The 14,091-nt window shown below is 36.4% G+C and overlaps 1 protein-coding gene across 1 annotated transcript; it reads right to left on the reverse strand.

The window, feature by feature from the left end:
- Positions 524-3,860, reverse strand: LOC109233473 (zinc finger A20 and AN1 domain-containing stress-associated protein 8-like). The gene is made up of 2 exons (XM_019399358.1): positions 3,681-3,860; positions 524-1,313 (listed from the first exon to the last, which is right to left on the reverse strand). Exon 2 carries the CDS (start codon positions 1,297-1,299, stop codon positions 781-783), a length of 519 nt encoding a protein of 172 aa, XP_019254903.1. The 5' UTR covers positions 1,300-1,313; positions 3,681-3,860; the 3' UTR covers positions 524-780.

Genomic DNA, 14,091 nt, shown 5'->3' on the forward strand with positions numbered 1-14,091 from the left:
CCCCCTACCCCCCCCCCCCCCCAAAAAAAAAAAGAATTATCTCTCCAACACTTTACACGCATCGCGCGGGTACTATTCTAGTACATCATATTATCCGTGACTCCTCTACCTTCTATCTTCATGAAAGGTTTACCTAAATGTTGTTCCTAGGACCTTCGGTAGAAAGATCAAATCCCTCCAAACAAGAGTGCTAGGCAGCAACTTCAAAATGAAGAATCTTCAAATAGGGGTCCTTCAGTTTAGCATAAAGCTCACCAAGGACAAGGCCCCATCCCCAAAACCAAACCCACTTTCTCCATAAGAGAAATTATTAGTGACACCACTCAACGAATGATTTTAAGTGGATAATAATAAAATACTCCTCATATAACACATAGGCAAATTGATAAAGGAAGCACAAACATCAGATCAGATTAACACATAAGCAAATTGATAAAGGATACACAAACATGTACCCCACTTGACTTTTTTGTTTTTTCCTTTTTTTACCCCTTTTGAGTGGATAGTCATTCTGCACAGCATATCAATCAGAACACAAAGATGAGAAAGAACAAGGACTACAAGGTCCGTGAAGATATCCACCAAGCCAGCAAAAATAACAACTTACAAACTGGAGATATAATGATTGTGCCCTACTTTCTTCACTTATACCATTTTTGAACAGGGACATCTTATACCATTGACATCTAAGGGACACCTTATACGACAAAAGGCCAAGACCAACACATTTTAAAGCAGGAGCATCATATTTCAGTTCATATAACATTCAATAGAGGCTTCCTAGATCTTGTTTAGCTTTTCTGCTACAACAACAGGATTTGCTTTAGCAATAGCATCCCGACCAGCATTCTTATAATCAAATGGGCAGTCATGCTTGTCTGAATAACGATGAGCTGCACAGAAAAGATTTCCACACTTGCAATTGAACCCTGTTAAGCCCACACGCTTGCGGCAAGTAGTGCACCTAGTTGGGCCCACTTTTGGCTTCACCTCTGAACTCTGACCTGAGGATAAATCTGAAGATGCTTCTGTAGAGATAACCTTTAATTCTGCTGATCCTGGTTGCACATTGATCGCACCAGTGACAATAGGCTCTTTGTCATTACTGCTTGAGTTTCCATTTACAATGTTTTCGATTGATGTAGCTGCGAATTTAGCCTGTTCCTGCTTCAGTACCATGTCCTTGTGACACTTGGAGCACATATTCATGGTGGCTGCACTACCAAAGAACCCACAGTTGTTGATGCAAAGGATGGGGCCTTCTGGAGCTTGGCAGCCTGTCTCTTTGGAGGATTCCATTTTCTGCAGTTAACCTGCCACTTGCACCACAAGTTCATTATATACAATTTACATTGCAACAAAAAGAACAACCAAATCCCTCAACTAAGGGACACTGAGATTATCAGACACGGCCGGCACTCCGCAATATTACATCCAATTAAGAAACAGAACATTCAAACAAACAACAATAACTAGAATTAGTCATCAACATGAATGCCTTTTGGTTGGTGCTCAGTCAACACTATAGGGGGTTTAGTTCAGTAACCTAGACAATTAATTATGACATTAGAGGCATATGGTGAAAACTCCAGCTCTCTTTTCTTTATATCCTCTCAAAGATGTTAAGCACAATCACACAAAAAAACTTAACTGGAAAACTAATTGTTATATACGCTACAAGATCCATAAGTAGATGTAACTTAACTAGATGGCAAAAAATGCATTCATTACAAGACATCTTTCTCACATATACCTCAACTTTCTGAGATATGGTTGCCTGCAAACTTCAAATTAAATTAACCAACCCTTATTTAGACTTTGCAAGAACATAGGAGTTCAAAATTGTGATTACATTGTAAATCAACCAAAATTTGAGTTCCCTACAAAATAGAATTATGTGTATCCAAACTACTTCTGACAAGCAAACTGGATACTTAAGCTGCCCAATCTAGCAGAGATATCCAAGGCTCCATCCTTGCTCAGCTAACTGCTGAGTTGCTAACATAGCCAGCCCATTCTTGTGAATGGTAGAATCAAATCGTCATACAGTAAAAAGAATACGTGTTGCTTAAGAATTCTTCTTGTAGCCAATTAGAATCACGTAGAAAGACAGGCAACTTATTCTTATGTTTCTCTTTTAACAATACAAGTTCAGCAAACACAAACTCCTTCAAGAAAAAAATACCAAACACTAGCTGTCACCAAAACAGAAGTGGTAAAAGACCGACAGGAAGACATGGCTGCAACCATTGTGGTAAGCAAAAGCTTGAACTTCAATCATTGTCATATCACTTAATATGGTCAATCAACATAGAATTTCAACTATTCAAGGGTTTCCACCAAAAGGAGCATGATTAGTAAACTCGATTATCTAGACAAATACAAAACGATCTAAAGATCCTTCTGTTGCTAATCTCTTATTGCATATAGCAAGAATTCAAGAAATTTGTTTCTCGTAACAACTGAACGCACGGATCTCAAAGATGCCGAGACAACTATTGTTTGCATGAATAGTTATCCAAGATCAGGGCACTCCTTTATGTCATTAAACTGCTTAATACTTCTCAGTAAGGAAATAAACTGGCTCAGCATACGATCACCTCGAAGTGAATGGTAGTTATTGTAAGAACATCAACTATTACACTAGCAAAGAAACCCAAGAAAATCAAGTTTATCCAACTAGAACTCCTTACTAAGAAACTGAAAGCTTAGCAAAGCACAATTCAACAAAATGATGCAAAAAAGACCTTTAACATGTATAAAACAAAAGACACTCACTTCTGACAAAGATCAAAGAAACAGTAGGAAAAGCTAAGTGCACATATTAATGTCTCAATATTTCTGCTCCAACATTTAACTAACACGATGAATGATAAACAACTCCATCTATGTCAGCTTAGGATAACGGAAGAGGTAGATTGGAACTTGTGCCTTAAAACAAACTTTGAACTAACTTTGCCACTACAAGGGGATACAAAAGTTAATAACAATTTTTTAAGGAAGGGGATTCAATTGAACCCATTCCTTGGCTGTGGCTCTGCTACTGACCACAAAGTATACAGATGATTCATATAGTTGAAGCCAACTAGTTTGGGAATTGGGACGAGGCGTCATTGATGATTAATGAAAGGAAAAAACAAACAAATAAGCAAACATATAAAACCACAACTCATTACAGAACTCAACTGCTTATGCACAGCAGCACATGTTATTTAGATGATTCAGATAGCAGCAATACTTCACATTAAAAAAGATATGGTAAATTCTCAACTAAGAAGCAAGAAATCAGCATTATCCCACATGGATTGTAAAGCAATATCCTAAAAATCAAAACTTTAAACTAATTACACGCCATGACATTCCAAAAAAAAAAAATAACCATAATAATCAAAATCTAAAAAAGTAGTAAAAAACCTCTTTTAACGCATAAACGCTAGAACACATGCTTAATTTTTTTAAAAAAGAGGGAAAATTGAAGAAAACCCAACAAAAAATCAATAAAAGTCGAAAACTTTACCCGATCTTCAGTTTTAAATTCGAAGACCAGAAAAAAAAAGTCCTAGAATCACCCGATTAAAAAACAATTATTATAGAAATAACAAGAGAAGAACATAAAATTAAAATCAATTATTATGGGAGAAAGAAAAACCAAAAATAATCAAAAAGCAAAAAAAGTATACCTTAATCGAAGCGATAAATCGAGAAGTCGAGAGGTGAAGAAAAGAGGTAGAAATTGAGAAAGATTAGAGAGAGAGACCTAAAAAAGAGAGAAGAAAGAGAAAGAGGAGGATTGAATTGTAAAACTGCGGAAAATGATTTTTCGTCCCCTTTTATTTAATTGTAATTTCATAAACAGAATAACGTTATTTGATTTTGTTTTTGGACTGCTAAAACATAATTTGAAACGGAATGCTTTTGGGAGTTTGGAGTGTGGCCCAAGCTTTCTTTTCTTCACCTGCCCTTACCAAACTTCTATTTTACCGTTTTGCCATTCCTTTTTCCTTACGTATCGACCTCCTCTTTCCGATAGAGACGGGCCAATTAAATTTATAACATGTTTTGCCAAACTTTGTAAAATATATTTATTTTAAAAAATATTTTTTTCAAAATTACTTTTTAAAAGAATACTTTTGATGAAAATCAATTTGTATTTGGCTAATTGATTTGAAAAGTACTTTTATATTGAAAATTGTTTTTAAGTTTCTCGGTAAAGTCTTTTTCGAGAGAAGCTACATCTTTCTGCTTCTCAAAAATTGTTTCTACTTCTGCTCAAAAGCACTTTTTTCCTTCTAAAAACTTGGTCAAACACCTCCATTTTTTGCCAAAACTTCAAAAAAAAACACCTTTGGCCCAAAAAAACCTTGGCCAAATAGACTATTAATCAGAGCATTAAGCTTTGGAATTTACTGGCATAATTTATATCTTTGACCGGTTGTCAAGGGCTTGAGAGTTAATTATGAAAACTTAAATAGATATTTTTCAAAAATATTGTTTAACAACTATGCCTTGTTAATTGTTCTGAAATAAAACTTAATTGGAGCTAAATGGATAAGGTATGAAGGAGTAAGAGAAATAATTAAACAGGAAGGAACAACAATCTAATCGTAATTTTCCGATAAGTGGAATTCAATTAAACCATGTCAACACACTTAGCTTCACTGTGTTGGACTTTTAAGCCATTGGTTTTAAAGATGAGTAGTGTCAATTGGGTAATGGTGAAAAATAAAATGGACTGGGTTGGGCTTCAAAAACTGATCCGATTTATTTGGTTAAGCTAGTTGACCCAGTTTAATAGGTAACGTTAAAAGACAATGCGTTGTCTTCCTATCAGATGTCTGTTCACAGTAGGGCTGGGCATAATTTGATAAATTCCGAATTACCATACCGAAATCGAAAATTTTGGTATTTGGTATTTGGTATGGTATTTGGTTTAAGTTTTTAATAAAATTGGTATTAGGTATGGTATTTGGTATTTTAAATAAAATACCAAAATACCGATACCGTACCGAAATATATATTATATTACACAAAACACATATCATCAATTATAACATAAATATAAAAAATCTAAATTTTACTTTCCTTTATTCTCAAAGTTCATCAATTAACTCTAAACAAGTAACAAGACATTTCTAATGATCAAATATTCTTTTATGTATAATTTTCTCTATTGAGGTCGATATTTGCTAGTTTTGGACAAAAAAATTGTCAACAAACATTTTCAGTTTTGTATTTTTGAATACTTTAATTAAGAATATTAGAGTGTATGGCTCTATGCACTAGTTAGTATTCAAACCGAATAAACCGAAGTTAGCGAACCGAATAAACCGAAACCGAAAGGAAAACAACCGAACCATACCGAATTTAATTAGGTACGGTATTGGTATAGAATTTTAAGAAGCCGAATACCGAAAATACCGAACCGAAATGTCTAAATATTGTACCGTACCGACCGACGAACACCCCTAGTTCACAGTGAACAGACACCATACCTTTTCACAAAGCCAACAATTGCCTATAAATTCAGGCATGGCTTCCATTCTAAAAAACTCAGAAATTCAAAAACTACATAGTCACTTTCCCTCTCTCTACAAGTTTATTAATCCATAAAGTCTTATGCTTTCTTGTTCCTTGAAAATTGTAAGTGTGATTCGCTCCGCTCTTTGAGTTCGTTGGTATCCTGCTTCTAGTATTGCCACTGTCGCAGGAAGGTTTATTCCGTTTTATCCTGGGAGGATTTAATCCATTACCTTGGCAACTGTGAGGGGGTTAAAATTCCTTAAGGACACACAAGCAAATTGTGGACTCGAAATTATTTATTCTATTTCTTCTTCCTCTTGTTTTTCTTAACAGTGTTGATTTTGGTTTAATACACGTTGCCTAACAGCTAAGGAATTTTAATTGTGTTTAATTGTGTTTGTGTTAAATTAGCACTGTTGTTCTTTTTGGTAAGTTTCTGCGTTTATTTTTATTTAGACAGCAGCATTACTGCTGCAAGTGGTGATAGCAGCGTTTCATTTTGAGACTGTAGCAATTTAATTTCTGTTTTCTGGAGCGTTAGTTTCTGTTAAATAGCTGGAGTTATCTTTTTTATAACAACGTTTCAGTGCTGTTTTTATTTTGGACAGCAGTGTCGCAGCAATTTAATCTGATTTTGCAGTGTGTTAATTTCTGCCGCAAGTTTGATCTGTTTTTGCAGCAGTATTTTTGCATCAATTTTGGAGATTAAAGCTTAATTGCTTTCTACTCCGATATATTTTTTACTCCGGTTTAAAGAATATAAAAACTTTACCGGGGTATTAAATTTGAATACGGTTTGAAGAATATAATAAACTTCACCGTTTATGTTTTGAATGTTTGGTTTGGTATTCAGTTTGAAGATATAAAACTGTCACGCCCCGAACCTGGGCCTGGACGTAACACGGCACTCGGTGCCTAACTACATGTGACCGAGTGAAGCAACTGGCTGGCTGAATCAACATGTGATATCATAATATACTGAATGCGGAAGATAAACTAACACATGCTGATATACTGAAAGTATGGATGATATAAATCAAAGTGCGAAAATACTAAAACAAGTCTGAAACATATATGTAGCCAACATTGCTTAACATGAAAAGCCGGAGACTCTGTCTAACTGTTACTCTAGTCTATGAAGCCTCCAATGAAGTACTGAAAACATTGACTGCCTGTGAATATTGAAAGACCGTAAAGTAATGATAATGCCCCGAAAGAACTGGGGATCACCAAACAGCTGGTACGAGAATCCTAGCGCTCTGAATCATCAACCCGTAAATCATTACATGCATCGTGAGATACAGGCCCCGGGCAAAAGGGACGTCAGTACATTTGAATTGCATTGGTATGTAAAGCAACTGAAAGACAGAATCAAAATGTTGAAACTAAACTGATAACCGAGAATTGATAATTGATGACTAAAATGATAACTATTGAAACTGAAACTGAAATGATAACTGATAATTGATACTGATAACTGAACTGATAACCGATGACTGATACTGATAACTGAACTGATAATTGATAACTAATAACTGAATTGATAACTGATAACTGAATTGATAACTGGTAACTGAAATGATAACTGATAACTGAACTGAACAAAGGAAGTAAGGATATGAATACTCCCTCTTCTGAATGATGAACAACCTGTTTATCTGAATATTAAACTGCGGCCTCAGTCCCAATATATGTATGTGCACAAACCACGGCCTAGGGCCCAAGTATACGTATACATAACTGCGACCTCAGGTCCAAAAATGCATAAAGCATAAACTGCGGCCTCGACGGACCCAAAGATAGTAAGTAAACGACTAACTAAANCTACATGTGACCGAGTGAAGCAACTGGCTGGCTGAATCAACATGTGATATCATAATATACTGAATGCGGAAGATAAACTAACACATGCTGATATACTGAAAGTATGGATGATATAAATCAAAGTGCGAAAATACTAAAACAAGTCTGAAACATATATGTAGCCAACATTGCTTAACATGAAAAGCCGGAGACTCTGTCTAACTGTTACTCTAGTCTATGAAGCCTCCAATGAAGTACTGAAAACATTGACTGCCTGTGAATATTGAAAGACCGTAAAGTAATGATAATGCCCCGAAAGAACTGGGGATCACCAAACAGCTGGTACGAGAATCCTAGCGCTCTGAATCATCAACCCGTAAATCATTACATGCATCGTGAGATACAGGCCCCGGGCAAAAGGGACGTCAGTACATTTGAATTGCATTGGTATGTAAAGCAACTGAAAGACAGAATTGTAAATGCTGAAACTAAAACTGAGCCGATAACTAAGAATTGATAATTGATACTGAAATGATAACTATTGAAATAGAAACTGAAACGATAACTGATAGCTGATAACTGATAACTAAAATGATAACTGATAACTGATAACTAATAACTAAAATGATAACTGATAACTGAAATGATAACCGAACCAATAACTGATAATTGATAACTAAAATGATAACTAATAACTGAACTGATAACTGATAACTAGTAACTGAAATGATAACTGGTAACTGACTGAACAAAGGAAGTAGGGATATGAATACTCCCTCTTCTGAATGATGAACAACCTGTTTATCTAAATAAGCTACGGCCTCGGGCCCAATATAAATGTGCACATGCTACGGCCTCATGCCCAAGTATACGTATACATAACTACGGCCTCAGGCCCAAAAATGCATAAAGCATAAACTACGGCCTCAGGCCCAAACATGCATAAAGCACAAACTACAGCCTCAGGCCCAAGTATGCATAAAGCATATAAACTACGGCCTCAGGACCAAGTATGCATAAAGCATATAAACTACGGCCTCAGGCCCAAATGCAGGTGTTCAACATTTAGGAACTGAGAATCAAACTGCAGTACATGATAGTGAAATACTGAATCACACTGAGTTACATCATACTGGACTACTGGATCACATTGAGTTACATAATACTGGAATACTGAATAGGACTAGACTGAGACATGTATTCTTGAACTGATTATGAACACTAAAACTTTAACTGTTGGCATACTGAGTAATTTATATTAAGACTCGGGGGCATCAAACCCAAGTCTATATTGAATACGCACCGAGCTCACAACGTTCAGAATGAAAGTGGTGAACAAGTTATGAAGCTATAGAATAGAAGTTCTACAACTATTCAAGGAACTAGGCTTAACTATATTTTTGAGGCAATTGGTAACGTCGTAAAAAAAACGTAGTATAGGGAGAATCATTAAAATTCCCAAACATAAAGAGTTAGCCTCACATACCTTAACTTCCTGCGCTTGAGCGTAATACAACATTCGCCAACCCTTTCAACTTTAATCTATATCAATATAAGTCAAAGGAATTCCATATTAGCAATAATTTTCATGTTTTAGTCACTTAAGCATTTTCTCAAACACTTAGTGACATAAAGCTTCATATTCCTTATTAATGGTGTCTCTACACCCAATAACCCATTCTCTTGCTCCTAGATAAATTCTAATGTCTCAAATGGTTATAATCAATACTATTCTTTATCACCCATAAGGTAAACAACACCCTTAATCAATAATCAACAATCAACAAGCCAAACTTATAATTGTTCATGCTTTTCTATCAAACCCATCAACTTATATCTCATGAACTTGTAGTCTACAATCATTATCCAATGCTATAATCAATTAGAGGGTGAAGATATTACCTTCTTGACGTTCAAACCCTTTGAATTCGAGTTCTAGGCTTCCTTTTCTCAACAATGATGTCCCAATCGAATATCTAATGATATGGAGGGTTATGTTAATAGGATGTTGGGAAATTGAAATTAAATTAGAATCACCATTAGAACTTACCTTGGGTGGCGGAAGGACCCTTAAGGAGTTAGGTTTTTGAGAGTTCCCCTTTCTAGAGCAAGTTTTTATGTTTTGGGGCTGTGGAGGATGAAATATGGCTTTAAAACGACCCCCCACGAGTGCGCCCGCGCACCTGAAGACCTGCCCGCGCTACTGACCGCGCAAAACGGCAGTAACACTGCCTCAAAATTAGCGCGGTCGCGCATATCGCATACTGTTCTGCAAAATGCGCATAACTTTTTGCACAGAGATCCGTTCGGGATCCATAATATATTGTTGGAAAGCTTTCAAAGGCCTACAACTTTCGTGCTTTGCGTTTTCCCAAATTCCTCACACATTTTCACTAAAACCTGCTGTAAGACAGACCTTCTGCAAACTTAGTCGATTTTGTCAAATCTTATGCACCTCACTTTCCATCTTGATTTTGAAACAATTATTTTACCCATAAGATGGGACTTCACATGTCAAAAATATAACCTTAGTACTCCTTTAACTCATTCGTACCTAAGCCGAATTTTTGGGGTGTTACAAAAACCTTCACTGATTTTGAAAAAGTTCTGTTTGTTGCCAACTTTACAGAAAAATGGCAAATGAGGAGCAAGCTAATGCTAATGGAACGGGTGCTACTGTTACGAGTGTTGCTGCCTCGTCGAGCCTGCTCATGCTATGGCACCAGCAGAAAAACCCGGAAAGTTTTCCGGTATTGACTTCAAACGTTGGCAAATGAAGATTCTCTTCTATCTTACTACGTTGAGTTTGCAGCGATTCATCAAGGAGGATCCTCCGATCATGTCTGAAGGCACTCCGGATGACGAACGACTTGTTGTAACTGAAGCATGGAAATATTCTGATTTCTTATGCAAAAACTACATTTTGAGTTGTTTGGAAGATAGCTTGTACAATGTCTATAGTGTCATGAAAACTTCAAAAGCGTTATGGAATGCGCTTGAGAAGAAGTACAAGATTGAGGATGCCGGACTTAAGAAGTTCGTGGCTGCAAGGTTTTTGGATTTCAAGATGGTTGACACTAGGTCGGTCATAACTCAAGTCCAAGAATTACAAGTCATTGTGCATGACCTCCTTGCTAAAGGTATGACCTGAATCAATAATTTTATTAATAAGATTTATCTTGTTATTAATTATGAATTTATTATTGAAGGTATGGTCATAAATGAGGCTTTTCAAGTCGCTGCTTTCATTGAGAAGTTACCTCCGTTGTGGAAGGACTTTAAGAACTATCTAAAACACAAGCGTAAGGAAAGACGCTTGAAGACTTGATTGTTTGTTTGAGGATAAAAGAAGACAACAAAAATGTTGAAAAAAAATCACGTGGCAACTCGACAATAATAAGGGCTAACATTGTTGAGGAGGCGCCACAAAATAAGAAGAGAAAGAAGGCTTCTGGACCAAAGAATTACCCAAGCAAGAAAAAGTTCAAGGGTAATTGCCACAACTGTGGAAAGTCTGGGCATAAGTCCGTGGACTGTCGTGCACCAAAGAATGATGTACAAAAGAAAAAGAAGAAGAAGAATCTAGCAAACATGGTTGAAAATATTGAAGAAATGGAGGACTTATGTGCCATGTTGTTTGAATGCAACTTGGTAGGAAATCCTAAAGAATGGTGGATTGATTCTGGAGCCACCCGCTATGTTTGTGCTAACAAGGAGTTATTTTCTTTTTATGTCCCCGCAGGACCGACGAGACAATTTTCATGGAAAATTCGTCTACGACCAAAATTGAAGGAGTTGGCAAGATTGCGTTGAAGATGACGTCAGGAAAACTTGTGACTCTAACCCAAGTTCTCCATGTTCCAGAAATTCGCAAGAATCTTGTGTCTATCGCACTTCTTGTCAAGAATGGATTCAAATGTATTTTTGTTTTTAATAGTGTTGTACTAAGTAAGAATGATGTGTACGTAGGAAAAGATTACCTGAATGAGGGCCTTTTTAAGCTAAATGTAATAGCAGTTCCTATCAATAAAGTTAATGCTTCTTCTTACTTACTTGAGTCAAACACTTTATGGCATGCACTCCTAGGTCACGTCAACTTGAAAACATTACGAAAAATGATAAATTTGGAAGTATTGCCAAAAGTTGATTGCATTAATTCCAAATGTCAAATATGCGTGGAATCAAAGTATGCTAAGCATCCTTATAAGTCCGTTGAAAGGAATTCAAGTCCTTTAGACTTAATTCACACAGATATTTGCGACATGAAGTCAACACCATCTCGTGGTGGGAAAAAGTATTTCATTACTTTTATTGACGATAGTACGAGATATTGCTATGTTTACTTACTTAATAGTAAAGATGAAGCAATTGATGCTTTCAAGCAATACAAGAATGAAGTTGAAACACAACTAAACAAAAAGATCAAAATGATAAGAAGTGATTGGGTTCATCTCCTTTTGAAGAAATATGTTTGGAAAATGGCATTATTCACCAAACAACTGCCCCTTACTCTCCACAATCTAATGGAATTGCGGAGAGAAAGAATCGAACTCTGAAAGAGATGATGAATGTGTTGTTGATAAGTTCTGGTTTACCACAGAACTTGTGGGGGGAAGCTATACTTACAGCTAACCGAATAATCAACCGTGTACCTCATAGTAAAACATAGTCCATTCTTTATGAAAAATGGAAATGAAGGAAGCCCAGCTTGAAATACTTTAAAGTGAGGGGATGTTTAGCTAAGGTACAAGTTCCTAAACTTAAAAGGGTTAAAATAGGTCCAAAAACGGTTGATTGTGTATTTATTGGATATGCAACCAATAGTAAGGCATATCGTTTTCTGGTTTATAAATCAGAAAATTCCGAGATTCAAGTTAATACGGTGATAGAATCAGATAACGCTGAATTATTTGAAAATATTTATTCGTATAATAAGGAAAGTGGTGCGTCCTACGAAAAGTCCAAGAGACCTCGGGCAGAAACAACAGATATTGTTCCTGATGAGGAAAACTCAAGAAGAAGTAAACGTCAAAGGACATCCACTTCATTTGGTCCAGACTTCCTGACATTCTTGCTAGAAAATGAGCCTCAAACTTTTAAGGAAGAAATGTCTTCTTCAGAAGCACAATATTGGAAAGAGGTGGTCAATAGTGAAATAGAATCCATATTGAACAACCACTTGGGAATTGGTTGATCTTCCTCCAGGGAACAAAACTTTGGGTTCTAAATGGATTTCAAAAGGAAAATGAAAGATGATGGTACTATTGACAAGTATAAGGCAAGACTTGTTGTCAAAGGATTTAGACAACGAGAAGGTCTTGATTATTTTGACACATACTCGCCGGTAACAAGAATTACATCTATTCGGATGTTGATAGCTTTAGCCGCATTGTATGATCTTCAAATCCATCAAATGGATGTTAAAACAACCTTCTTAAATGGTGACCTGGAGGAAGAATTTTATATGCGCCAACCTGAAAGGTTTGTGGTTCCTGGGAAGGAAAATAAGGTGTGTCGACTTGCTAAGTCACTATATGGACTAAAACAAGCACCGAAACAATGGCATGCGAAATTTGATCAAACAATGTTGTCAAATAGATTCAAGATTAATGAGTGTGATAAATGTGTTTACATTAAGGACACTCCAAATTATATAGTCATTATTTGTTTGTATATTGATGATATGTTAATAATGAGCAAAGACATTGCCGACATACAAGCTACTAAGCATATGCTTGCTAGTAAGTTTGACATGAAAGACTTAGGAGTCGCCGACTTGATTCTAGGAATTAAAATCCAAAGGACTCCTCAAGGTCTAGCTTTGTCACAAACGCATTACTTGAAGTCGGTACTTGAAAAATTCAAACATTTGGAATTTAAAAGTGCAAGAACTCCAATTGATTTGAACCATAATCTTGTAAAGAATAAAGGTGAGAGCACGTCTCAATTGGATTATGCTCGTGTGTTGGGAAGCCTAATGTACATAATGAATTGTACACGTCCTGATATAGCTTGTGCGATAAGTAAACTTAGTCGATTCACAAGTAATCCCAACAAGCACCATTGGGTGGCAACGAAACGAGTTTTGGGATACTTAGAATATACCCAAGACTATGCCTTGCATTACAACAAATATCATGTGGTTATTGAAGGATATAGTGATGCAAATTGGATCACCGGCTCAACAGAAACAAAATCCACAAGTGAATACGTGTTTACTGTTGGCGGAGGAGCAGTATTATGGAAGTCATCCAAACAGACATGCATAGCTCACTCTACAATGGAATCAGAGTTTATAGCTTTGGATAAAGCCGATGAAGAAGTTGAATGGCTCCGGAATTTCTTAGAAGACATTCCATTCTGGCCCAAACCTTTAACTCCTATTTGCATACATTGCGATAGTGAGGCTACGTGAGGACGCGCAAGGAGCGCTATGTATAACGGAAAGTCTCGTCACATAAGACGCAGACATAGAACCGTTAGACAACTACTTTTAGTGGAATTATCACAATTAATTATGTAAAATCAAAGGATAATGTGGCGGATCCGCTTACAAAAGGCCTAACTAGAGAGGGAGTTGAGAAATCATCTAAGGGAATGGGACTATGGTCGAGGACAAGTCATCATGGCGGTAACTCTACCTAGATTTTTGGAGGTCCAAGATCTAGGTTCAAGGAGCGCAAACAAAGTTATGCATGACCGGTTCAACATTGTCAAATATAATATTTTGGTCCATTCTCGTGATGAAGACAATGTTTGGTAACAAGG

This window comes from Nicotiana attenuata, chromosome 10 (genome assembly GCF_001879085.1).
Source record: "Nicotiana attenuata strain UT chromosome 10, NIATTr2, whole genome shotgun sequence".
NCBI lineage: Eukaryota > Viridiplantae > Streptophyta > Magnoliopsida > Solanales > Solanaceae > Nicotiana > Nicotiana attenuata.